We start from the raw sequence: 24,726 nt of genomic DNA, 5'->3' as shown, positions 1-24,726 counted from the left end.
ATTCTCATGTTCTTGTCCACCATTGTGTCTGCTTTCCAGCGAAGTTCTTGGGCAACCAGGTCTTGAGTTATGGTCAGAACCTCTCCTTCTCCTTCCGGGTGGACAGACGAGACACTCGCCTCTCTGCAGAAGATCTGGTGCTGGAGGGAGCTGGCTTGAGAGTGTCCGTGCCATTGATTGCACAGGGCAATTCCTACCCAAGCGAGACCACTGTGAAGTACATCTTCAGGTGAGGCTGCCTTCTTTGTAAAGTCGGGCGTGACCTGCATTGTGAAAGCGGTCTCTCTATCTATACTCGCCCCAGTGTGTGTTAAAGAACTTTTGGATGATCAAGGAGACCTTGAAGAAGGGAGCTTTCCTTTGTTTACCTTTCCTTCCTCCACTTGTATTGTCAAACCAACAATCTCCTTTCTGATTTCGTCAGATTGTCAGAGCATTGCATTGTTGATGGTATAAATGGATAAGATGAATGAGAAATGCAAGAAATGCTTTCCTGGCACCCAGGGTTATCCTTCAAAGGTTAAGGCAGCTCTTTCTATCTCCCCAGGCTCCATGAAGCAACAGATTACCCCTGGAGGCCTGCTCTTTCCCCTTTTGAATTTCAGAAGCTACTAAACAACTTGACTTCTATCAAGATCCGTGGGACATACAGTGAGAGAAGTGAGTTGTAATGTCATTTAGAAGAATTGTTTAAGACAATTGGGTAGAAGGATTCCTGATAATGTAGAGTTTCTCTCTTCTACTACTGTAACACTGATTATAAAGAAACAATATAAACTACCCTATTACACATGAATTATATAGAAAATAATATAGTTTTAACCTACTTTCATGGACCTAGAGAAAATTCGCTAAAATTAATAAGTAGAATTCTTTTGTCACTACTAAGTCAATTGAAGTTATTGTAAATATAGATTTTCTTTAAAAACCTAATAATTCTGGTTCAAGATGCTTACTCTTCATTTTTCTTTATTTGCTGCTCTGTAATTATCAAGTCTTTTGAATCATTGGCTAAATTATGAAAAATTATAGATTATTCAGTAATCATTTGCTGTAATTTTAAATAAGAATTTAATAATGTTTTAAATTATTTTCCTTTAATTTTTTTTTTTTTTTTTAAATGAGGTACTTCTCTAGGAAGGTGAAGCTATTCGAAGGAGATTGAGTCAGTGTGGTGGGATGACGTTGACAGTGCCATCAGTGGCTTAGACGTATTGATTTCTGAGATGGCTTGTGTGAATATCCAGATGAAAATCACTTGGGAGTAATTAGAAATATGAACCTAGGCCCCAGGAAGAGGTTAGAACAATAGATCTAGATTTAGAAGTCTGTCAACATATGGGCAATAATTTTTAAATTTGGAAATGTGATACAAAATATAGAAAGAGAAAGAGGATGGAGTCCTGGAAACACTGTTAATTAAGGTCCATGCTCTGAGACCCAGAGGAGAAAGGAATTTTACAGAGGATAAACAGGTTAGATGATAGCACCACTGGGTTTTAGATTGGCTGATTAAGGAATCATTGGCAAGGGACTTTTTGTCGATTGTAGTTTTGATTTTTTTTTCAGAAGTGTTGAAACTAAATTTAGATTGCAGTGCTTTGAAAAGTAACTGAAGGGAAGAAGAAAAATAAAGACTATTCTTTAGAGAAGTTTGGCTGTAAGGGAAGGGAAAGAGCCGCACTGTAACTTGGGAGTAGGAACAAGACTGAAGAGAGTATTTTTAGAATAGGGAGACTTAAGAATGTTTAGAGTTGGAGGCATGTTAGCCTGAGGAGGTTTATCTCATGATCTGACTGGGCAAAAAAGCCATAAATGTATGAAAGGTTAAATTAAGCCAGTAATATAAGAGGTGTGCTTCGACCTTAGGTGGTCAGTTTCCAAGTGAATTATGTAAATAGCAAGCCATCTTTTATAACTTGGATGGGGGAAATAAAAAAACCTACTTAGAGCAGAGACTGCTGAAGGCTAAGGTGGAGTGGAACCTGAGTGGCGGTCACCAAGGCCCACTTTGCCCAAAGAGCATTGCTGCCAGAGACACTGCCAGATGGCGTGAACATTGGTCTCAGTTGATTTAAGGCTTCTTCTGTTTTCATTCTGAAAATGGGAAGGCATTGCAGCATATGGCATGATGGCTTTGGAATGATTATGCACATTAGACCTAATTTACTTGATCTTTACTATTCTGTGGAGGGCAAAAAATACAACCTAAATGTACCTGTACAGGTGCTTCCCTTCTTTCTTATCCTTGAATCTGTAGTTTCTGCCTGTTTTTATGGCAAAAGAGCAAAACACTAATTGCTATAGGCTTGTACTGTTCTTTCCTTCTACACTCTTGCTTGAATCTCTTCTTGCCACAAATGATTGTCCAGTGCTTTTATTTTTCACATTGGTGATTGGGAGAACTCAAAAATCTGACAAATCTCTCTGTGTGTGTGTGTGTGTGTGTGTGTGTGTGTGTGTTTAAAAAGTGTTGAACTAAATTTAGCACCCAGTACCACATGGTTGTCCTGAATGCTATTTTCTAATTATCTTCTTCAGCAGATAAATTAAGCCAGTGACCAATTTTCTATGGAATTTGGCTACTCTTGAGTGACTGACTTTTCACAACCTTTTGGGGAATGGAAAGCACTTCAGTGATTCTCTCTTCCACACCATATATACAGGTGCTGGATATCTGGATGATGTCACCCTGGCAAGTGCTCGTCCTGGGCCTGGGGTCCCTGCAACTTGGGTGGAGACCTGCACCTGTCCAGTGGGTTATGGAGGGCAGTTCTGTGAGATGTGTCTCCCGGGTTACAGAAGAGAAACTCCGAGTCTCGGACCGTACAGTCCCTGTGTGCTTTGTACCTGCAATGGACACAGTGAGACCTGTGACCCTGAGACAGGTGAGAGAATGATTGACAGTTGCTGGGCCTGACTTTTCTTTGGTGGTTGGGTAGGAAATGCTCATTGTCTTATGTTCTTGGACTCTTGCCTGTCCTCTCACACTTGCTGTTTCAATAGGTGTCTGTAACTGCAGAGACAATACTGCTGGCCCCCACTGTGAGAAGTGTAGTGATGGGTACTACGGAGATTCGACTGTGGGCACCTCTTCTGACTGCCAACCTTGTCCATGTCCTGGGGGCTCAAGTTGTGCTGTTGTTCCCAAGACAAAGGAGGTAGTGTGCACCAACTGTCCGACTGGTACCACTGGTAAGTCTGTGCTTTTTGTCTTGTTCAGTGTTCCATCTTAGAAGACTTGGGGGAAAGGGCTTCTGGGGGGTGGGGGATGCCCCCCATCACTGTTTTTGGAGTATTTTGTTTACTTCAGTGATTGTGGTTTTCCTCATAGGAAAAGGTTTTGTAGGAATCAGGTTGATTGTGGATTCATAAAATGCACATCAGATTACTAATTACGGCTAACATCTGCTAAGTATTTGTGGCCAAGAGCTGCTCTAAGCACTGTACACAAACCTCCTCATTAAACCCCATAACTGTAAGGTTGCTTTACCTTCCTCCCATGATATGACAAGAGCACTGAGGCATGGAGGCATGGAGTCCCATGTCCATGGCTACGTGGCCAGTTGTGGTTGAGCTGGGATTCCATCCCAGGCAGTCCGGCTCCAGAGATAACGATCACTATAGCATACTCGCTCTTATAAGATGAGAAGTCAAACTTGACTTTTAGTTTGCTTGATTGTCCTGGAATTCTTGATATAAAGAGATGATTTTAAAATTCTTCCTTAAAATAGTTTATATTAATACATCAGAGTCCTTTACATTTGGTTGAGTTTTTTGTTTGTTTGTTTGTTTGTTTGTACTAGGGATGGAACCTGTGGTACTCTACCACTGAGCCACATCCACAACTCTTTTTATTTTTTATTTTGATACAGGGTCTCATTGAGTCATCAAGGCTCACCTCCAACTTTTCATCTTCCTTTCCTCAAGCCTCCCAAGTGGCTGGGAGTACAGGCGTGTGCCACCACGTTTGGTAGAAAATACATTTGTATTTTATAGCTTTGAATAGGTCCCTCTGCTGGTCTATGTGTTTAGTTTTTGTTGTTGTTTTCAAAGTATTATAAAACTTTATCTTACAGAGCTACTCAGACAACTGCCCATGTTGACCAGCTGGGCAGCCTGAGGCTCACTTCAGGCCTTCCCCTTGCTTTGCCACTCCACCAGCACCGTAATGGAGAGGTTCTGGCCAGCCTTCTGGCACAGCCTTTGACCCTGTTAAAGGCTTTTCATCTAGAAAATACTGCCACTGTATCACCAGGAAACATCACAACACGGCACCTTTCCATGCTGCACTGACTCTGCACCATGGGAACGGCCTCACAGAATGATTACTCATTTGCTTAAGGCAATTGGACAAATGAGGGAAATTAGTGTCAAATTTCATATTTCTGACTTTCTTATGTTTCTTTATAATTTTATTTCAAACTGATAATGCAAACATAAAATTGTATATGTCAATAGGGTACCATGTGAGTTTCAGTGTGTTTGTGTGTGTGAGTGCACACACATGCATCAGTGTCTTACTTTTTTTTTTTTAAAGTGAATGACCCAACAGATTTCTCTAGCTTCAGTCCCCAGCACCCACTCTTGAACCTGCACTCTAGGCCCCAGACCTCTTGGGCTTCTTTTAGTGCCTCAAGTGTGCTGGCTGCTAAAATCACACGTGGCATCTTTCTGCATGTGACTTAGTATTTAACATGGTTTTCAGAGGTAAAGAAATAGCAATGATCCCTTTTCCTGCAAACTTGAGGGCATGTCTTTAGAAATACAAAGATGAGGAAAGGATGGTCCCTACTCCTCAGAGGCTAAATTTATGGAGGAAAACAGATAATTGAATACAGCACGGTTAGTTCAGATAAAAGAGCGTACACCAGAGTGGTGGGGGAAGAAAGGACACCTCTCCTCTCTAGGGGAGGGAAGATAAGGAAAATCAGGGTTCAGAAAAGCGAATCACTTGCCCAGATTTAAGTCATACAGTTAGGACTTGAACCTGGATGCTAACTTTAAAAAAAAAGTTGACTAGTTTTAGCTCCCAGAGAGTATTTTGGAGTTTTCACAGACTACTAGACACTTCTATTTTAGCTTTTCTATATAATCTTAGTTTAAGTTCTATTCAAATCTAGTTTCAAAACTTTTAAAATACGGGTCATATCTGAAATAGCGAAATTATCTGATGAGAAGCATAACTGGAATGCCTGCTGCCTGGTGCTGATCTGGAGATGGATCTGGGTAGGAGTGTGGTGGCTGTTTACGTCAGGGCCACATGGCTTCCCCTCTTGCCCCACCTCCACCCACATTTTTTTGTTCAGCTTATCAGTTGGTGTTTGTCAAATCCAGGGGTCAGTTTTCAGCCCTCATCCTGCCTGGTCTCCCAGCAGTGCTGGACACCATTGACCACCCTCTGCTCCTGCCTTCCATGCCACATCACTGCTTGTTTTCCTTCCTTCCTTTCCTCTGTGGATCCTTTGTTCCCTCCTGTTTCTCAACAGGGGCTTTCATATTAGCTTGACCTGGAGGTGGTCAGAGCTCCTCTTGGGGATTCAAAAGCCCCTCAGTGCCTATGACTGCAAATTCTGTATCTCTAGCCCTGAACACCAGCTACCTGTTGCCCATCCCTGCCTGGGGGATTGATGGGGTGGACGCATCTGTTTGTCCCTTCATATCCGCTCTCTGTCCCCTATGGATGAGACCTGTATGTGCTACATCAGAGCCAGTTTCCACTAGTGTTCAGAAACGGCAGAAAGCACATATAGGTGATCAAAGAGAAGGAGGAAAGTGAGGGCAGGGTATTCATTCTGAGCCCCCTTTCTGTGGGGTCCCCTGTGTTGGTGACTCAAAATTTAATTTTTTAGCTCTTGGCAGCTGGCCTTCTCCAAACAGCTCTATCTTTAGGCTCTGGTACCTGGTTGGTCCATCTGCACCTGAGAGGCAGGTTCTGGAGCCTGTTCGAGGTGCTGCACTATCCTTGTGGCTTCCAACACTCCCCAGACTCTGTAATGGCACCTTTATTAAACTCTGCCCAAGTCTTGCTAATTTGAATGTGCCAACTATTTTCTGCTGTGATCTTGATTCATATAGCTAAAGGAATCCCCAAAGTAAGCAAATTAAAGGTAAATCTTTGTCTCTTTTTTTCCTGCAATCCCAACCTGTTCTTTTCCTAATCTTCTTCATTTCATTAAATATACTACCATCTACCTAGTTGTTCAAGTTAAAATCCTAGGGCTTGTCCTTGATCCTTTGTCTTTTATTTCCCAGAAACAGCCTGCAAGTCTTAACTGTCTCAGATCTGATCACTTTCACCACCTCCCCTGCCACCATCCTGGTTCCGGCTGCTGTCATCTCTCACCTGGAATTGCCTCCCCCGCTTCACCTGCTCCCCTAAGAACCATTCTCCATGTGGAGGCCCAAACAATCCTTTTTAAGTGTAAATCAGATCACAGCACTTTTAAAAACCCAGGAGCTTCTCCCTGCACTTAAATTGAAATCCAGATGGCAGAGTCCCCTGCATGGGTTGGTTCTTAACTGCTTCTGCTTTGACTGGTTTTTCTGAAACACTATTCCCTCTGACTTTCCATCTTCATCCCTGTGTTTCCTCACAAAGAGACTTTCTCTTATCCAATATAAAGTCACTGTCACTCTTACTGTATCACCTTATCTTGTTTGCCCTCTTTTAACTTTTTTTATGCTTATCCCTATCTGAAATAGTCTTGTTTATTTGGATGTCTGGGTGTTGGTTCCCCCAGCTGCAGCAGGTTTCAGGAGAGCAAGGACCGCCTCATTCGCATGGTCTTGACAACCTAGAACAATGCTGGCCTACAGCAGATGCTCTGTAAATATTTGTTGAATAAAGGAACATGCAGTTCTCCAAAACCTCTAGGCTCATTTAGACCCTTTTGAATACAAAGATAGAAAGAGCCTTTGCACTTTTAATACCTGAGTAATGATGGTCAGAAACTAGAAAAGGAAGGATGAGGAGCTGGGAGTTTAGTATCAGGGGAAAGAACCTGTTTCTGGCTTTGCTTCTCTTTCTGTCATTTATTTGGTTGTGGGCAAGTTATTTAACCGGTCTGTGCCCTTAGCTCTGATAGGAGCAGGTGGCAGTGTATGATTTCTAAGTTCTCTTTAAGAAATCTCTGATTCTTTATTAGTTGACACTGCTCAACTAGAGACAGCAATGGCCTGTTATATGTTGAGAATGATCCTCCTCAACCTGTCATCTGGGACACCCAGGGTATTGAGAGGGGCACTCCATCTTTTTTAGTAGTGTCAGCCAAGACTGACATATATGCATTGCCATCCCTTGGGACTGGAGAGGTTCATAATTCTTGGGCCTGACTCATTTACAGAGCACTTTTTAATACATGATTCTGGTTAATTATCAGAACATTTGTAGTGAGGCAGGCAAACCAGAGCCTGTCTTTCTCATGGGGAAGTGGAGATGTGCACAGGGTCACTCCACTGATCTGGCCCAGTGCTGGGGCTGCAACCCAGGGCTCCTACACCCCACTGTACTATATCATCTTGCATCTGATAGCTAGACTACACTGTTTGTGACCAGGTAACTGAGCACCAGACCTCTCTATCATAACATCAGATTGTCTTATCCCCAGGTAAGAGATGTGAGCTCTGTGATGATGGCTACTTTGGAGACCCCTTGGGTAGAAATGGCCCTGTGAGGCTTTGCCGCCTCTGCCAGTGTAATGACAACATTGATCCCAATGCTGTGGGAAATTGCAACCGCTCGACAGGAGAGTGCCTGAAATGCATCTATAACACTGCGGGCTTCTATTGTGACCGGTGCAAAGATGGATTCTTTGGAAATCCCCTGGCTCCCAATCCAGCAGACAAATGCAAAGGTAATCAGCCATTGGTCAAATCCTGTCACAGGTATACACCTTTGTTCTGCAGATTCGTTGTGTGTCTCTTTAAATACACATAGTTGTTTGGTTTAACGCAGCCCTGTCCAATAAAAATACAGTGTAAACCGCTTGCATAATTAAAAAATTTCTGCCATCATATTTTTTTTTAAAAAATTTATAATTGTAGGGGCTGGGGATGTGGCTCAAGTGGTAGCGCGCTCGCCTGGCATGCGTGCGGCCCGGGTTCGATTCTCAGCACCACATACAAACAAAGATGTTGTGTCCGCCGATAACTAGAAAATAAATATATATATAAAAAAAATTATAATTGTAGATGGACAACATGCCTTTATTTTATTTGTTTTTGTTTTTTAAAATGTGGTACTGAGAATCGAACCCAGTGCCTCACATGTAGAAGGCAAGTACTCTGCTGCTGACTACAGCCCCAGCCCCTAGCCATCACATTTTTTTTATTTTAAAAATAAAACAGGAGAAATCAGTTTTAATGTATTTTATTTAAACTAATGTAGCCAACAATAATAATTTCACACAAATAATTAATAAAAAATCATCAATGAGATACATGTTCTTTTTCACACTAAATCATCAAAATCCAGCATGTTTTCACATTTACAGCACCTCTCCATTCAGACTGGCCACCCACGTTACAGGTGCTCAACAGCCACATGTGCCCAGCAGCTTCCATATTGGAAGCCATGTGAGTGGCTCTGTATTTGGTATTTCTCTCAGGTGATTTCCATCCTTTGCTCTCTCTCTTCCTTCCCTAGCCTGCAGTTGCAATCCATATGGCACTGTGAGGCAGCAGAGCAGCTGTAATCCTGTGACCGGTCAGTGTGAGTGTCTGCCTCATGTGTCCGGCCGGGACTGTGGTACTTGTGACCCTGGCTTCTACAACCTACAGAGCGGACAAGGCTGTGAGAGGTGAGGGATCGGTGATAGGTGGAAGTCGTCTTTGCTATTTTTGTATTTTAAGAAGTGAATTTTTATGTTATAATTAATAGTGGCTTGATTTTGTTCAGGAATGATTTGAGTGCCTGATACAGAAAATCACCCTTAAGGGAATACTGGACAGTTGTCAGTAGGCTAATGGGACAAAGAAGTGGCCCCAGCTGTGTCAGAATCAACTGAGCAATGTCTTAATAAAGTTATAAATTACCAGGTTCTTTCTGTGAAACTTGGAATCTGATCCTCTAGGGTTGCAACCTGGGAATTCCTATTTTCAAAGCTCCTGGGCAGGGCTGACGCAGTACCAGTGTGGAGAGCCACTGATATTGGTTAAGCTAGAAAAAGAGGTTCTAAGTAGCTCTCATAAAAATAACTTGAACCTTGGGGGCTTAATAACCCTTAACATTCTGTCTTAACAACCTTTAAACATACTGTTTTCTGATACAGATTGAATCAATATTATCCTGAAACAAAGCCACAAAGTTTTGCTTAAAGTCTGCTTTTCCTACCTTAGGAGTGTCCTGTGTTCATTTTCAGGTGCAATTGCCATGCTTTGGGTTCCACCAACGGGCAGTGTGACATCCGCACCGGCCAGTGTGAGTGCCAGCCGGGCATCACCGGTCAGCACTGTGACCGCTGTGAGGTCAACCACTTTGGGTTTGGACCTGAAGGCTGCAAACGTAAGACATGTTGGTGGCATGTAATGCCAAGTCTCCCCTGATTCCAGTAGCACCTGAGAGAAGAAAGGACTTTGACAGCCTCTGTTCAGCCCCCTGGTTTATGGTCAGGGCCATTCCCAAAGCATCATAGATGCTTTATTCCATGAATATTCCTTGTCTAAAACTCTAGAAATTAAGGACGTCCCTGATTTCTTTGCAACTACCTTATTCATATTTCTTTTTAAATGTTTTTTATTCTTTTCAATCTTCTATTTTTTTTTCCAAAGAAAGCTCCCCCTTGGATTCCTGAGCTTGCTCACTATGTTTAGTGGAGCTTTTTTTAGTGCCGACAATGAAACATTGAAGGATCCTGTTCGCAGTGTGCTCATTGACTTACTGGCCGTGGTTGCTTCCCACCCTGGGGCCCCTTCTGGGACAGTTGCATATAAACATCTGCTTCTCTTTGGCATAAACACTTGCCTGGAATTAGGCCTTGGAACAATTTGGTGTTTTTGCTTTCTGAATTCCTTCATTTCTCCTGTGGAATGTAGCATAAGTCACTGACTAAGTTCAGAGAACAAAGTGAGTAAACAAACTATAAAATAATGCAAGAGAAGCATTAGCATTTGGGTTTTCTCATTCTTCAGAGAAATGTTAGACAGTAGAGAGGTGAAGATAGATGAATTCTTGAAGTGCATGAAAGGTGCACTTATTAGTTTAATAATTTCTGTAACTATTAAATAACATGAAGCGTGTCCTAAAGGATGCACGTTTACAAATTAATCTCATTTGTTTTTAACTTTGACCTCTTTTTTACTTTAAGGCTTATTTTTACTTTAAAATAAAATTATCTGTCTTCTTTGATAAGTGGACTTAACCATTTAGTTTCTCATATATAGGTCTGTAAAACAAAGTCGACTTATAATAGAATTAGCTTATTGTTACCAGTCTGAGTTAAGGAAATGTTCCCGTCCTCCTTTTGCTTATTATGTACTGTTTCCCCTACTGCAGCTTGTGACTGTCATCCTGAGGGGTCTCGTTCACTCCAGTGCAAAGATGATGGTCGCTGTGAATGCAGAGAAGGCTTTGTGGGAAACCGCTGTGACCAGTGTGAAGAGAACTATTTCTACAATCGTTCCTGGCCTGGCTGCCAGGAATGTCCAGCTTGTTACCGGCTGGTAAAGGATAAGGTAAGCTGTCAACAGTGTGTTCATTCGTTCGTTCATTCATTCAGCAGATGTTGGATGAAAACTTAGCACACACACAGCTCCAGAGAAAAAGTGGTAAACAACATAGACAATCCCTCTTCTCATATACTTATGTTCTAGTTCAGGAGGGAAATAATAAAAAATTAAAAAATAAGCAAGACATATTGAGATAAGTGCCAGAAAGAATATAAACAGAATAACTGTTGGAAACTACTTTGTATAAGACCTCTTTCAGGAAATTCCTGTGAAGTGAGAGCTTCAGAATGAGAAGGAATGAGCCAAGTAAGAAGGAATAAGTGAAAAGGAATAAGCCGAGTAACCACAGGTTGTACCCAACAAAAGGGCCTGGAAGCCAGGGCGGCTGGCGCTTCCTGATTGAAGGGAGAGTAGCTTGGGACAAGCCTGGAGTGTTTGGTAGGGACAGATTATGTAAGACCATGGTGACCCTAGAATAGAGTTCACACCTTATTCCAAATCCAGTGGGAAGGCACTGGAGAACTCTTCCAAGCTTGGGAATCCAGTTTGCATTTGAAGAGGCGCACTCTGACTACTATGATTAGGATGGTGATAGGTGGGGGGCAGAAGAGGAACCACCATCCTGTTGGATAAATGCCTGCGTTAAGGGCATGACTGGGGGAGAGGAGAATCAAGGATGGATCCTGAGTCTTCTGCTTAGGGTAGCTAGATATGCTATACACTGAGATGCTCAGGGAGAACAGAATTTAGAGGTCTGGTTTTGGATGTTAAATTCGAGATACTGTCAGAGGTAAGAGGAAAAAGCAAGAAGATCATCTACCACTCGGGAAAGGATGAACTGTCTGCAAGTGATGTTTAAAGTCAGGGAGTGACACTCCGGAAGGCTTCTTTTTGAAGCCAGAGAAACAAAAGGAAAAGTACCCATCGCATCTATTTAACACATACTCACAGAGTGCCTCTGAAATTCCTGCAGTAAGTACAGTGGAGCTCATTCCCTTTTCTCTTCCATCATGTTCAGGTTGCTGATCATCGAGTGAAACTCCAGGAATTAGAGAGTCTCATAGCAAACCTTGGAACTGGGGATGAGATGGTGACAGATCAAGCCTTTGAGGATAGGCTAAAGGAAGCAGAGAGAGAGGTTATGGACCTCCTTCGTGAGGCCCAGGATGTCAAAGGTACACATAATTAAATGTAAATTTGTGATGTAGTTCCTAATTCATTTAATTAGTAAGGTTCTATAAAATTCTTTCTCAATTTTTAAACCACTTGTACAATATGTATTTTTACAGAATAGTATTTCAAAAAACAATCATCAATTTAATGCTTTAAGATATAATAGAGGGCTGGGGATGTGGCTCAAGCGCGCTCGCCTGGCATGCGTGTGGCCCGGGTTCGATTCTTAGCACCATATACAAACAAAGATGTTGTGTCCGCTGAAAACTAAAAAATAAATATTAAAAAATCTCTCTCTCTCTCTCTCTCTCAAAAACAACAACAACAACAACAAAAAAAAACATGGCACACACTAGCACAGTGCCTAGCATGTAGTAGCAGCTCGAAACAATGTGAATTCATTTCACTTTCACCCTCTTCAAGACCAAAGGAATAGCAGCAGGAGTAAAGAAGAAAATGTGCAGGAGTAGGGATGGTAAAATGGAGAGAAATCATTCCAAATACATATATTCTCTTCTTAGAATAGGGGTTTTTTAAAAAAAAAAAGAAAAAAAAAGATATAATAGAAGGGGGCTGGGGTTGTGGCTCAGCGGTAAAGCGCTCACCTAGCACATGCAAGGCACTGGGTTCCATACATAGGCCAGGCACTTGCTCAACACACCAGTAATGAAAAGATAGAAAGACCCAGCTCCATCGGGCCAGCTACGTTATGGGGCTTCCCATCACTGATATGCAAGAGTTCACAGATGAACAAAATAAATGTACATTAAAAGTATACTTGAGACGGCAATGATTGACTTCACCATTGAGCTTATAAATCTGCCCATTTGGAGTTGCATGAAGAGGCCTTCCTGTCATAGGTCAACACAAACAATACGTTTCTTCTTTTAAATATTTCAAATGTATAGCAATTTTACTTTATGTGATTATTGGATAAGATGAGGAAGTAATTGAGTGTATCTCGTTTGGGCCAGTTTGATTTTAATATGAGAGTCCAGACTTTGTTCCATAGGTCAGTTTTTAGAGATTGAAAATACAATGAGAGGTTCTTATTTTAACATAAAGTGTTTATGTGTTTGTTTTGGTTTTAGATAGGACAGCTGATTCACATCTATCTTGCCATATATATGAGAAATTGAATATGGGGTTATATCCAAAGTGCTGATCAGTCCAGCAAAGAGCAGGGGTCTAGTACTCAGCTCTGGTGCAGCACTGGCAACCACGGGAGTAGGTCAAAGAGCAAGAAAGGAAGGGACCCAGCTTGGGCACCTACATTCCAAGCATCTTGATGCAGCCCAGCTATCCATAACTCTCTTTGGCTCCAATTGCTACCTTTTTTCCTCTGCCCGGGAAGGGGATTAAGTTGGATGGAAACTCTGATGGGAGCCATCATACCTCTTTGAGCCAGAACACAGTGGGCTGCTGCGTCTGAAAGCTCTGGAAGCATCCTGGTCAGGTGGAGCTAGTGTCACCTTCCCTAAGATCTCAGTTATGAACACAGTTCCTGGCTGCCCTTGCCTGCCGAGGTTCAAACTAGCCAAGAATGAAAGTGTCTTTGTAATTATTTATCTTTTTTATCCCCTAGTATTCATTTGTAGTTGAAACTAGTGTTTATTGTACAAATTTAAAAGGAGATTATACGATGCATTAAGTCTGGCAAGTAGACACTTGAAATTGGAAGGCATTTGAAACAAACCTACCAGTTAGGTTATCTGTGCCTTTTTCAGATATTATTGTTTCTGTAAAGAACTGGACAAAAAGATCAAGAACTATTGCATTCTTGAAGGTCTAAAGGGAGGGGGCTTCTCAGATGTTACTGGCTGCATCTCCCTCCTAAATCTAAATGATTTTCCCTGATTTAAGCTTGTTTGTGTTCTTAGTACTTTCTTAAGATTATTCAGGAATTGCCTAAGTGACATTCCAGGCAGGACCCCTGTGTAGTTAGGCCAAGGTTGTGCAATGGATCACCTTTGCACATATATTTGGTGGCCCTGCTTCAAATGCTGTTTTCTGAAACTATTAATCTCATTTGTTTTTAACTTTGACCTGTTTTTTACATTGAGCATCATGCTGAAGTAAGAACTGGTTCATTTTTTAAAGTTAAATTTATTTATTAAAACCATATAAATTGTACATACTATGGGTTAATATAATCATTTGATATATGTGTAGATGATGTGGTATTTAAATCAAGTTAAACTTCTCTGTCTCCTCAAACATGTTATTATTTCTTTAGGGTAAAGTCTTTCAAAATCCTTTCTTCTGGCTTTTTGAAGTGTACTGCACATTATTGTTGTCTATAGCCACCCTGTTTTGCTATACCCACCAGAACTTCCTGCTCCCAGGCAACTATGTCTTAGTACCCATTATCAACTTTTCATTATTCCCCCCACCCACTACTCTCTCCATCCTCTGATAACTACCATTCTATGAGATTAACGTTATTCTTGTTTTTTGTAGTGCTGGGGGACTGAACCATGGGCCTTGCATATACTAGGCAAGTGTTCCATGACTGAGCTATATCCCCAGCTCTTTTTATTTTATTTTGAGACAGAGTCTCACTGAGGTGCTTAAACTTGTAATCCTCCTGAGTTGCTGGGATTACAGGTGTGCACCAGCATGCCTGGCAAGATCAACTGTTTTGCATTCCACATATGAGTGAGATTGTGTGGTAATTGTTTTTCTGTGCATGGCTTACTTCACTTCACATAATTATCTCTAGCTCCATCCATGTTGTTGCAAATGACAAGATTTCATCCTTTTTATGGCCAAATAATATTCCATTATGCATACCATATTTTCTTGTCCCTTCATTGGTTGACATTCATTTTGCTTGTTTCCATCTCTTACTCATGGTGAACACAGACAGCTCTTACACGTACTGGTTTCTATTTTGTTAGAGAGATAAACATTGCTGCACTATGTATCTGGTTTTATTTATATTTATTTATATTTTGAACCCAGGGGCTCTTTACTATTGAGTCACATCCCCAGCCCTTTTTGTTTTTTTTTTCTTTTGAGATAGAGTCTTGCTAAGTTGCTTAGGGCCTCACTAAGTTTCCTAGGCTGGCCTTGAACTTGAGATCCTCCTGCCTCAGCCTTCCTGAATAGCTGGGATTACAGCATGCACCACCATGCCAGGCCTGTTATTAATTTTGGGGGAGAACCTCTATAATGTTTTCCATAATAACTGTATTCATTTACATTCTTACCAACAGTGTGTAATGGATCCCTTTTCTGCACATCCTCATCAGCATTTATTATCTTTGGTCTTTTGGTTATAACCATTCTAACTGGGGTGAAATGCTGTCTCACTGTTTTTTTTTTTTTTTTTTTTTTTAATATTTTTTATTTGTAGTTGGACACAGTACCTTTATTTTATTTATTTATTTTTATGTGGTGCTGAGGATCGAACCCAGGGCCTTGAACATGCTAGACAAGCGCTCTACCGCTGAGCCACAGCCCTAGCCCCTCACTGTGGTTTTAATTTGCATTTCCCTCATGATTAGTAAAGTTGAATTTTTTCTCATATACCTGTTAGTCATTTGTATGTCTCTTTTGAAAATGTCTATTCAGGTCAAGTGCCCATTGTTAAATCAGGTTATTTGGGGTTTTTTGCTATTGAATTTTTGGAGTTCTTATATACTGTAGATACCAAGCCATTGTCAGATGGATAGTTTGCCCATATTTTCTCCCATTCTGGAGTTTTCTGTGCAATCTGTTGATGGTTTCCTTTGCCATGCTTTTTGAGTTTGCTCTAATCCCATTGGTTTATTTTTGTTTTTGTTTCCTCTGCTTTTGGGGTCTTGTCCAAAAAATTCTTCCCCATTCCAATGTCCTGAAGCATTTCCCCTGTGTTTTCTTCTAGGAGTCTCATTGTTCAGGTCTTACCTCTAAGTCTTTAATCCATTTGAGTTGCTTTTGTAACTGATGAGAGGTAGGGTTCTAGTTTCATTCTTCTGCATGTGGATATTCAGTTTCCCCAGCACCATTATTAAAGACTGTCCCTTCTCCGACATATGTTCTTAGCAACTTCACCAAAAAGCAGTTAGATGTAGTTGTGGAGTTTATTCTTGCTTTCTATTCTGTGCCCCTCACTGGTCAGTTTTGAGTATGACTTAATGATTTTTTGGGGGGTGGGGGTACCAGAGATTAAATTCAGGGGCACTCAATCACTGAGCCCCATCCCCAGCCCTATTTTGTATTTTATTTAGAGTCAGGTATTACTGAGTTGCTTAGTGCCTCACCATTGCTGAGAACTCACAATCCTCTTGCCTCAGCCTCCCTTGCAGCTGGGATTACAGGCATACACCTCTGCACCCAGCTACTCAATGGTTTTTGTGTATTAGTATAACCTCAAATACTGGCAGGCTTATGTTTGCATGGGCTTATATATATCTTTTGGTTTATTAGGATCCAGGTATTAAGTTGAGTATTATTAATAAAGAGCAACTTGAAGAGCTATTTAAAAGCAGAGACCAATTAAAAGAATTACATATGTACAAGGGGGAAAGGGTTGCAGCAACAGTCTATTTAATTCAAAATACAAAGTGAGTTGAATATGCCGTATGTCAATATGGTTTTAAACACAGTTTTTTTCCCCAAGTTTTGAAGTACATTTAGCTTCCAAGACTAGCAGCATTTTTAACAACATTGTGTATTTATGATTAAATTTGGCCTGTGCTGGAATGTCAAAATCAATTTTTCATTCCTTCATCAAACAATCCTTGGTGGGCTGGGGTTGTGGCTCAGAAGTAGAGCGCTTGCCTACCATGCGTGAGGCACTGGGTTCCATCCTCAGCACCACGTAAAAATAAAATAAAGATATTGTGTCCGCCTATAACTAAAAAATAAATATTAAAAAAAAATCCTTGGTTGCTTTCTCTTTTCCAACCTCTCTGTAAGGCTGGGGATATAGTGGTGAGTGGGAAAGAGGGCCTCGAAGTCAGGTGGGACTCAGGGGCAGGCAGTTGGAGACCCATTGATGACAGCGGTACAGACTGCTCAGCTCTGCTGTGGGGAAGCTTGTCGGGAAGAGGCTGGATTTGGAAGGGTCAAGATACACAGTGCCTCAGATTTCTCGCGAGACATCATGCCCACTTCAGATCATTGATGGCATCTCTTCTGCAATACCATTACAGATGTGGACCAGAACTTGATGGATCGCCTTCAGAGGGTGAATAACACTCTGCACAGCCAAATCGGCCGTTTGCAGAACATCCGGAACACCATCCAGGAGACTGGAAATTTGGCTGAACAAGCACGGGCCCGAGTGGAGAGCACGGAGCGGCTGATTGAAATTGCCTCCAGAGAACTTGAGAAAGCAAAAATCGCAGCTGCCAATGTGGTGAGTGTGTGGTAAGGTCGGGGTGGAGGGCAGATTGGGGAGCCCTTTGGAAAACTGCGGCAGTGTGTTAGGGGCAGTGATGCGTTCCTCAGCTCCTCCCCTGGTGCTCCCCCGAGCCAGAAAGCCATATCCCTCCTTGTCGTGAGAGGGTACCCGCTGGGTAAAAACAAGGGACACCTGTGTTTCCTCTCACTTTATTCTTTCTCTGCCACTGGCAGTTTAATCTTCTTTGCTGAAAATAGAAATCATTTGTAAAATCATTTAATAAAGATCTCTGAAAATAAGAAGTAGTCTTTTTTCTCTCTAACACTAACAAAAATTTAGTTTTGACACTTGCTTTCTGAAATTTAAGCACTTCAGTCCTTTGAGAATAAATGCTTTTTTTCCTCTTCAGTCAATCATTCAGCCGGAGTCTACAGGGGATCCAAACAACATGACTCTTCTGGCAGAAGAGGCCCGAAAGCTGGCTGAACGGTAATTCTGTTTAGTGGTTAAGGTATAGCTTCCCAGGGTGTAGCTGGGTGTTCTGAACCACCCCTCAGATGGGTCCCTCTGAAAGACTTACTTTCCCTTCTGAGATGTCAGCAGCTCTGTGTACCATCTTCTTCTTTCTACTTTGAAATTAGAGTGGTCACTTGAAGAGTTAGAATACAAAGGTTTGTAGCAAGATTATATTGGCATATCTCAAAAAAGAAAATACTTTTTTAGATTTTTAACTTTAGAGTCTTAAAGTTGATAGAGTCTAAGCAGCTCAGTAGAATTCAGTTATTAAATTCTTTTCATGTTAACTTTGCAACAAAAAAATGCTTTATTTTCATATCTCAGTAGAAAATATTTGCTCCCCGTACCTCCCTTTACTGTCCCTATAAATTTTATATCATTAATCATCTTGGGAAATACTCCCCCCCCCACACTTTTTTTTCAATTTATAGAACACTTTTTGTAAACTTAGCCCCACTGAAATGATTGTAAAATTCCAAATGAATGGGATTTTCCAATATTTGGAGATCTCAACCCACGTTAGTGTACGCATATATAATCAAATAAGCATTACCCAAATTTTACTTCTTTTCCTGTCAGATGGTCTCTTCTATGGTTGATTTTTTTTCTCTCTCTTACGTGTATAGCCATAAACAAGAAGCTGATGACATTGTACGAGTAGCAAAAACAGCCAATGATACATCAACTGAGGCATATAATCTGCTTTTGAGAACACTGGCAGGAGAAAATCAGACAGCAGTCGAGATTGAAGAACTTAATAGGAAGTGAGTATAATTTAACAGTGGCTTTCAGACCCTCAAATATTCTTGTAAATAACACCAATTCAATGAGGAATTAAATGCTTTGGATTCAGGATGTGCATTCATGCAGTAAGATTTCTTTTGTTAATTGAGCTTTTGAAATGGCAGAGTAATTAAAGCAGGGGATGTGCAGGCACAGAGATTTTGTTTGATCCAATTACTGTAACTGTAGAGAATGATAATAAGACTAGTCATGATACTTAAAATTCTGCATACTAACTGAAAAAAGAAGGGAGAATATGTAATAGAGCAAACAGAATATACTTGTAGATCTTTAAAGGGGTCTTAAATAAGAAAGTACAAGTTTGAGAATCACATCTGAAATGCTTGGGACCAGAGTGTTTTGAATTTTGGATTATTTTATATTGTGGAATATTTGCAGTTACATAATGACATACTTGTGACTGGGACCCAAACCTAAACACAAAATTCATTTATGTTCATATACACTTCATACACATAGCCTGCAATGTCATACATAATTTCAGTGTGCCTGCATTTTGACTGTCACCCATCACATTAAGTCAAGTGTGAAGCTTTTCATTTGTTACATTATTAGATTATGTTGGTGCTCAGAAGGTTTGATTTTGGAGAATTATGGATTTGGGGATTAGGAATACTCAAACTGTTTATAGGAACTATGTTATAAATAGAAAGTGATGACAAAATTAAATTTTAGCTAAACGTTGGCATTAAAATGAGAGCATTTTTAATGTAGCATTTCCTTTGAGGTTTTGGGAATGATATCCTGGTGGTGTAAACTGAGTTGAATCTAGTTAACATTAAAATGCCAAAAGGAGCTGTTTTTATTAAATTTCGTAATTTGTTCCTTAGGTATGAACAAGCAAAGAACATCTCACAGGATCTAGAAAAGCAAGCCGCCCGAGTCCACGAGGAGGCCAAGCGTGCTGGAGACAAAGCTGTGGAGATCTACGCCAGTGTGGCTCAGCTAGCTCCCGTGGACTCAGAGGCTCTGGAGGTACGCACGACGTGGTTGCCAGTGCTGTCCCCTCTAGTCTGTAGAAGAGCCTGTGACTGCCCTACTCCTCCCTCCTCAGCCCCGACTCACCAGTACAGCTAAGTTCTATTTTAAGTGCACTAATAGATCTTATCAAGGTGAAGAGTCTTCTGATTATAAATGTTTAATAGCAGACTACTTTAATAATATGAATAATCATCCTATATCTTTCATATAAATGTAAATTATAGCACATTTCAGTTACTTAAAGCACCATATGCCTAGACCCTTCCTCCCAGGCACTGTCTAATGGAGATATGAGGAGCAACAAAAGGTAATGGTTTAATGAAAGCACTGTGTCAGGATGCTCTGGGCATGAAAGGTATTTGGGAATTGACAGTATTTATTTCATATCTGTGTTCTAATCATGCTTTCTCATGCAAAGTCCTAGATAAGCATGTGTTTTACATTGAACTTGAAATTCACTGTTTCTCTTTCTGTATATGAGGTGTTGACTTGACAGCTGAAGGTTTAGATCTCTGCAGCCATACATGTACTCTCTTGTCTGTGCACACAAAATTTGTTGAATGTGTGAGGATATTGGAACAGTGGCCATAGTAGGGAGAGACAGGTGGAGGGGCTGGGAAAGCGTGCAAAGGAACTTCTTTGGGTGATGGAAACATTTTGTATCTTTATTGAGGTGGTGCTACACAGGTAACTACATCTGTCAAAACTCATGAAACTATGTAAGCACTGTGAATTTCACTAGGTGAAAAGTGTGTCTCGATTTAAATTTTAAAAAGATTGACAAAATCTTGACTTGGGCTGTTCTAAAAATATCACTTATGTCATCTTCCTTGCTTTTCACAGAATGAAGCAAATAAAATAAAGAAAGAAGCTGCGGACCTGGAACGTCTGATTGACCAGAAGTTAAAGGATTATGAAGACCTCAGAGAAGACATGAGAGGGAAGGAGCTTGAAGTAAAGAACCTTCTGGAGAATGGAAAAATTGAACAACAGGTCAGTTTGATTTGTAGGTTGCTTCATTTCTGGAGGCAACATTGTAACATTCTAGCTGTCATCTAAGTCCAACAGCAGCAGAGGTAGCAAACCATAAAGTGTTCAGGGCAGGACCTTCTTCTTGGTCCCAGCTGGTGGCTAGCATGCCCTATGCTGCAGCATCTCAGGACAGAAGCTTTGAGGCGCCTTGTCTGCTAGTAGAGAGAAGGGGTGGCTTTGGAGGGTTGTCCTCTGATATGCCTTGCATTTGCAGACTGCCGATCAACTCCTGGCCCGAGCAGATGCTGCCAAGGCTCTTGCTGAAGAAGCTGCTAAAAAAGGACGAAATACCTTACAAGAAGCTAATGACATTCTCAACAACCTGAAAGGTATGAGAGGTCATGCATGTTGGGGCTCTTGGGACATCTCTTCCACTTGGGCCATTTCATTCCTTCAGTTTTTAGAATGATAATCTCTGGAAACATGCAGAATGAAAAACAGTAGCATAGTGAGTCCCATCTACTCATCACCTAGATTCAGAAGTCACCATAGTTGTCACCACACTTAGTTCATCTCTGACACACTACTTTTTTATGCTGAAGTGTTTCCAAGAAAAATCCCAGTGCTCATGTCATTTTACCCCTGCACACTTCAGTTTAGATACAAACAAGAAGCATTTTCTTGAGAATGAAAATTCTCATTTTCATGAGAATGACTCACATGATAACCAAGTTCTGCCTTTTTAGCTGACCCATGTTGGTAAATGAAGGCTGTCATCTTTCATTTTCTCTGACATCTCATTCTTCACCCTGGATAGAAAAGAAATATGCCCAATTTACTGCACAGCAATGGATTCTCTACTGATAAAAATTATAGGTTCAATAAGGAAGATTTATAGGATAATAGTTGTAAGTATGGGCTTTGATGTGGCGACTACAGGCCTGGGTTCGAGTCCTGCTCCACACGTTAACCTCTTTAGTCATCTGTTTTTCTTTCGTCACAGGTACTCAGAACTCTTAGCTCAGTTGTCCTGATAGTAAAATCACCAGGGTGGTAGCAATGGTATGTGAAACACTCTGCATCAAAACAGATTTTCAAGTGAGAATTCTCTTTCCAGAAACAGGTGCACATCCTTACAACTTTTCTTGGGAAACCTATGTAGAGATGTGCGTGTACTTGGCTTTCTAAGATTTCAACTCAAGCCATTCTTTCATTTTTTTCCTGATTTTTATTGCTTGAGAAATAATTGCAGGTCCCTGAAAAATTCCTTTTTGCTTGTTGGGAGTTGCGTTCTGATGCTTTCCCTGAACTCCTTTTAGATTTTGATAGACGCGTGAACGATAACAAGACAGCTGCAGAGGAGGCACTGAGGAGGATTCCCGCCATCAACCAGACCATCTCGGAGGCCAACGAGAAGACGAGGGAAGCACAGCTGGCGTTGGGCAACGCAGCAGCAGATGCCACCGAGGCCAAGAACAAGGCCCACGAGGCTGAGAGGATCGCCAGCGCCGTTCAGCAGGTGTGCACTTCCTCCTTACCAGAATAGCCCCTCACACCCTCTCCAGCCACTCTCCAGGCCCTCAGGCCTGTGCAGAGTCTTTTCTCAGCTCCAGCAAATCTGTCCTGACCCATCCCTATTTTATTTTTTAACTAGGCTTTAGAGAAGGTAATCATGTTGTTTGAAAAGGAAGAATCAGTAAAAAGGTCCCTTTAAAATTTCTATAGTAAATCAGTGTGGAATCCAAATTGTCCAAGTGGGACAGCTGCTGAGGGCTTTGGAGCCCTTCTACAAAAAATTCCGCACCTCCCAGACATACATACTTCCTGAACCCGGACAGGTGACATCTTTCTCACTGTTCCGTAGAGTGCTGTATGAACACAGCTTTCCTGCCCCTTTCGAGCGCATCGCCATTCCCAAGTCCCCCCGTGTGGACTTTCCGTAGCTGCTGCACTGGGATCCTTTGTATTCATAACAATGATTTCTCTCTGCTGGCTTTATCCTCTCTAAAGGCAAGATTGGAGCTGGTTCTAAAACTCAGGTCATATAAATGTCTTAGTTTCTCTAGAACAGTTAGAAGATTTTTAATTAAGTATGTTTATAATATACTCATATTTCAGGATGGAAGCCTTTTTGTACATTATGAACAACTGCCAAGAAGAATCAGGCTAGCTTTGAATTTAAAATGTATCCAAGGGAAAGAGTCTAATTGACCCAGTGTGGTTGGAAATGTACTCTATAAAATGTTTATCATTTGCTAGCTCTGTGACCTCCACTAAAAATAGCAGTAACAGGGAACTTCAGAAACTGAAAAAGAAAATGCAAAGAAAGGCACTTTATAAAAGTTAAAATGCTGTTTTGTTAGGTATTCACGTTTTTCTTAATAACTACTATTAGGTGATACAGTAGAAGCCTTGGTAGAAATCACTGTGCTATTCTTTCTGAATTATAATTTTGAAACATTTTACAAATTATAAAAGGAGTGGGGCCATACTCCGGATAAGGGAAGGCTTTTAAAAATTAGCAATTTGCTTATCTTGTGCCTAGAATGCTACCAGCACCAAGGCAGAAGCTGAAAGGACTTTTGCAGAAGTTACAGATCTGGATAACGAGGTGAATGGTATGTTGAGGCAGCTACAGGAAGCAGAGAGAGAGCTGAAGAGAAAACAAGACGATGCCGACCAGGACATGATGATGGCAGGGATGGTAAGAGGCTTAGCACGCTTGTGAGTGGGTAGAGAGTTGAAGGGTGTTCAATAGTAAAGATCCTCATCTCGAGGGGAAGAATGTCTTTGATACGGAGTCTGTTTTTCATTGCATCTGCTGGTCAAGAATTGGGTTAGTAGCTTACATAGAAGACAAAGAATTTGGATCTTCTGCCAGGACTTCTGTTGCACAATGGTCCTGTCCCAAAACTGCTCTTAATTAAAAACAAAACTTTGTTTTACACACTTGGGGTTTTAGGACATTTAAAATGTCTATATTTTTGATTGAGTAATGCATAAATGGTATAAAATCAAAAGGGATAAAAGGGAATGCAATGAAAAGTCAGTTCCCTTCCTAGTCCTTCCCATGGCTGGCTCCCTGGAATCAAAGATCAGTTTCTTTAGTGTAATAAAATTTGAAGGTAGCATTTACCATCACCCCACCAAAACACACCAGCTTCATATTCAGTTTAACTTTTTTATTTTTTGTAAGGATGTGTGTACATAAGACCATTGGCAACAAAACTGATTTATGAACACATGGCCCAAGGAACAAGGAAGAATTAGGGTCCATTTTTCTGTTCTGTGCTGTATTTTGCTCCAGGAAGACTTTAAGACACAGAGTGGGAATATCCCTGCCCAGTTGACTGTAGCAGTCACAGTAATGATATTCAGGAACTTGTTGACTTATATACTTTCAGTGTAAGGAAGGAACTCTTTCTTTCACTGATGCTAAAGAAAAACAGGGCCTCTCACTGTGGGTCATTTTCACCTTGGAATAGGAAGGAGGAACACAAGACCTGAAGAATTGATAACAGGAAGCATCTCTGTGAAAACGCCTGATTTTATTGTACTTTTTCCTTTTTTGTTTGGATTGTTTTAATTTTCTGTGAGACAGAGTGGCTCAAGTGGAAATTCCCATGTGGTAAAAATAGGGATTTCTCATAATGTGCTGAGAGTCACTGATTTCATTTTTAATCTGGTCGTAGAGACACTACATTTTCAGAAAAGGGTAAGGATTTAGTTTAAAGAATAGAAAGAAGATCCATCTTTGTTACTTTTGGTAAATAACTTCTGAGTAACATAAACAACCCTCACGTACACTATCCCGCTGTGTTCCTATCAAGTCTGAAAGGCCAGCACTTAGCCAGTATTGTTTGGGTCTGTAACCATATTTTGTAAAGCAGAAGCTTGAAGGTTGAGGTGGCTCCTGAGAGAGGAGGCTGCAGCCCACGGGACAGATGCAGTGCGATCGCTCTTGGCGGCCACAGCAGGGTTCTGTTTCCTCCTAGCACATTGAGAAAAGCCTGTGCGGCTCAGTGAGAACAGCTGCCCTCGGAGCAGAGATTGATCATGTGTTTGTGAAGGGTTTTTGCCTTGCTTTCTTTTTCTGTTTAAAATTTTCACATTGTATGGATCCCAAAGTGTTTTAATACTTCGACCCTGAAAACTATGAAAAGTGAACCAGGGAGCTCTGAGCCACTCATTTCTATCTTGACTGGATTTATTTGTGAGAGCATCTGTTTTCTGATATTGAGACACTTCCTCTTCCACTGTTATTTCCTGTGACTCATGCT

General features: G+C 41.1%; 1 protein-coding gene across 1 annotated transcript in view; it reads left to right on the top strand.

Annotated features, from left to right (window-relative positions):
* The window catches only part of Lamc1 (laminin subunit gamma 1), a 109,059-nt gene that overhangs the window by 78,979 nt on the left and 5,354 nt on the right, over positions 1 to 24,726 (top strand). Inside the window, exons 10-26 of the mRNA XM_076832235.2 lie at positions 40 to 229; positions 548 to 660; positions 2,667 to 2,888; positions 3,007 to 3,195; positions 7,611 to 7,856; positions 8,648 to 8,801; positions 9,363 to 9,505; positions 10,496 to 10,674; positions 11,687 to 11,843; positions 16,983 to 17,188; positions 17,583 to 17,662; positions 18,316 to 18,453; positions 19,324 to 19,468; positions 20,318 to 20,467; positions 20,721 to 20,835; positions 21,766 to 21,965; positions 22,992 to 23,150. Coding sequence (XP_076688350.1) covers positions 40 to 229; positions 548 to 660; positions 2,667 to 2,888; positions 3,007 to 3,195; positions 7,611 to 7,856; positions 8,648 to 8,801; positions 9,363 to 9,505; positions 10,496 to 10,674; positions 11,687 to 11,843; positions 16,983 to 17,188; positions 17,583 to 17,662; positions 18,316 to 18,453; positions 19,324 to 19,468; positions 20,318 to 20,467; positions 20,721 to 20,835; positions 21,766 to 21,965; positions 22,992 to 23,150 — 2,786 coding nt within the window. The remainder of the gene's footprint in view (positions 1 to 39; positions 230 to 547; positions 661 to 2,666; positions 2,889 to 3,006; positions 3,196 to 7,610; positions 7,857 to 8,647; positions 8,802 to 9,362; positions 9,506 to 10,495; positions 10,675 to 11,686; positions 11,844 to 16,982; positions 17,189 to 17,582; positions 17,663 to 18,315; positions 18,454 to 19,323; positions 19,469 to 20,317; positions 20,468 to 20,720; positions 20,836 to 21,765; positions 21,966 to 22,991; positions 23,151 to 24,726) is intronic.

This window comes from Callospermophilus lateralis, chromosome 13, assembly GCF_048772815.1.
Source record: "Callospermophilus lateralis isolate mCalLat2 chromosome 13, mCalLat2.hap1, whole genome shotgun sequence".
NCBI lineage: Eukaryota > Metazoa > Chordata > Mammalia > Rodentia > Sciuridae > Callospermophilus > Callospermophilus lateralis.
The sequence above is the reverse complement of the archived record's forward strand: the minus strand, read 5'-3'. Positions and strand labels throughout refer to the sequence as shown.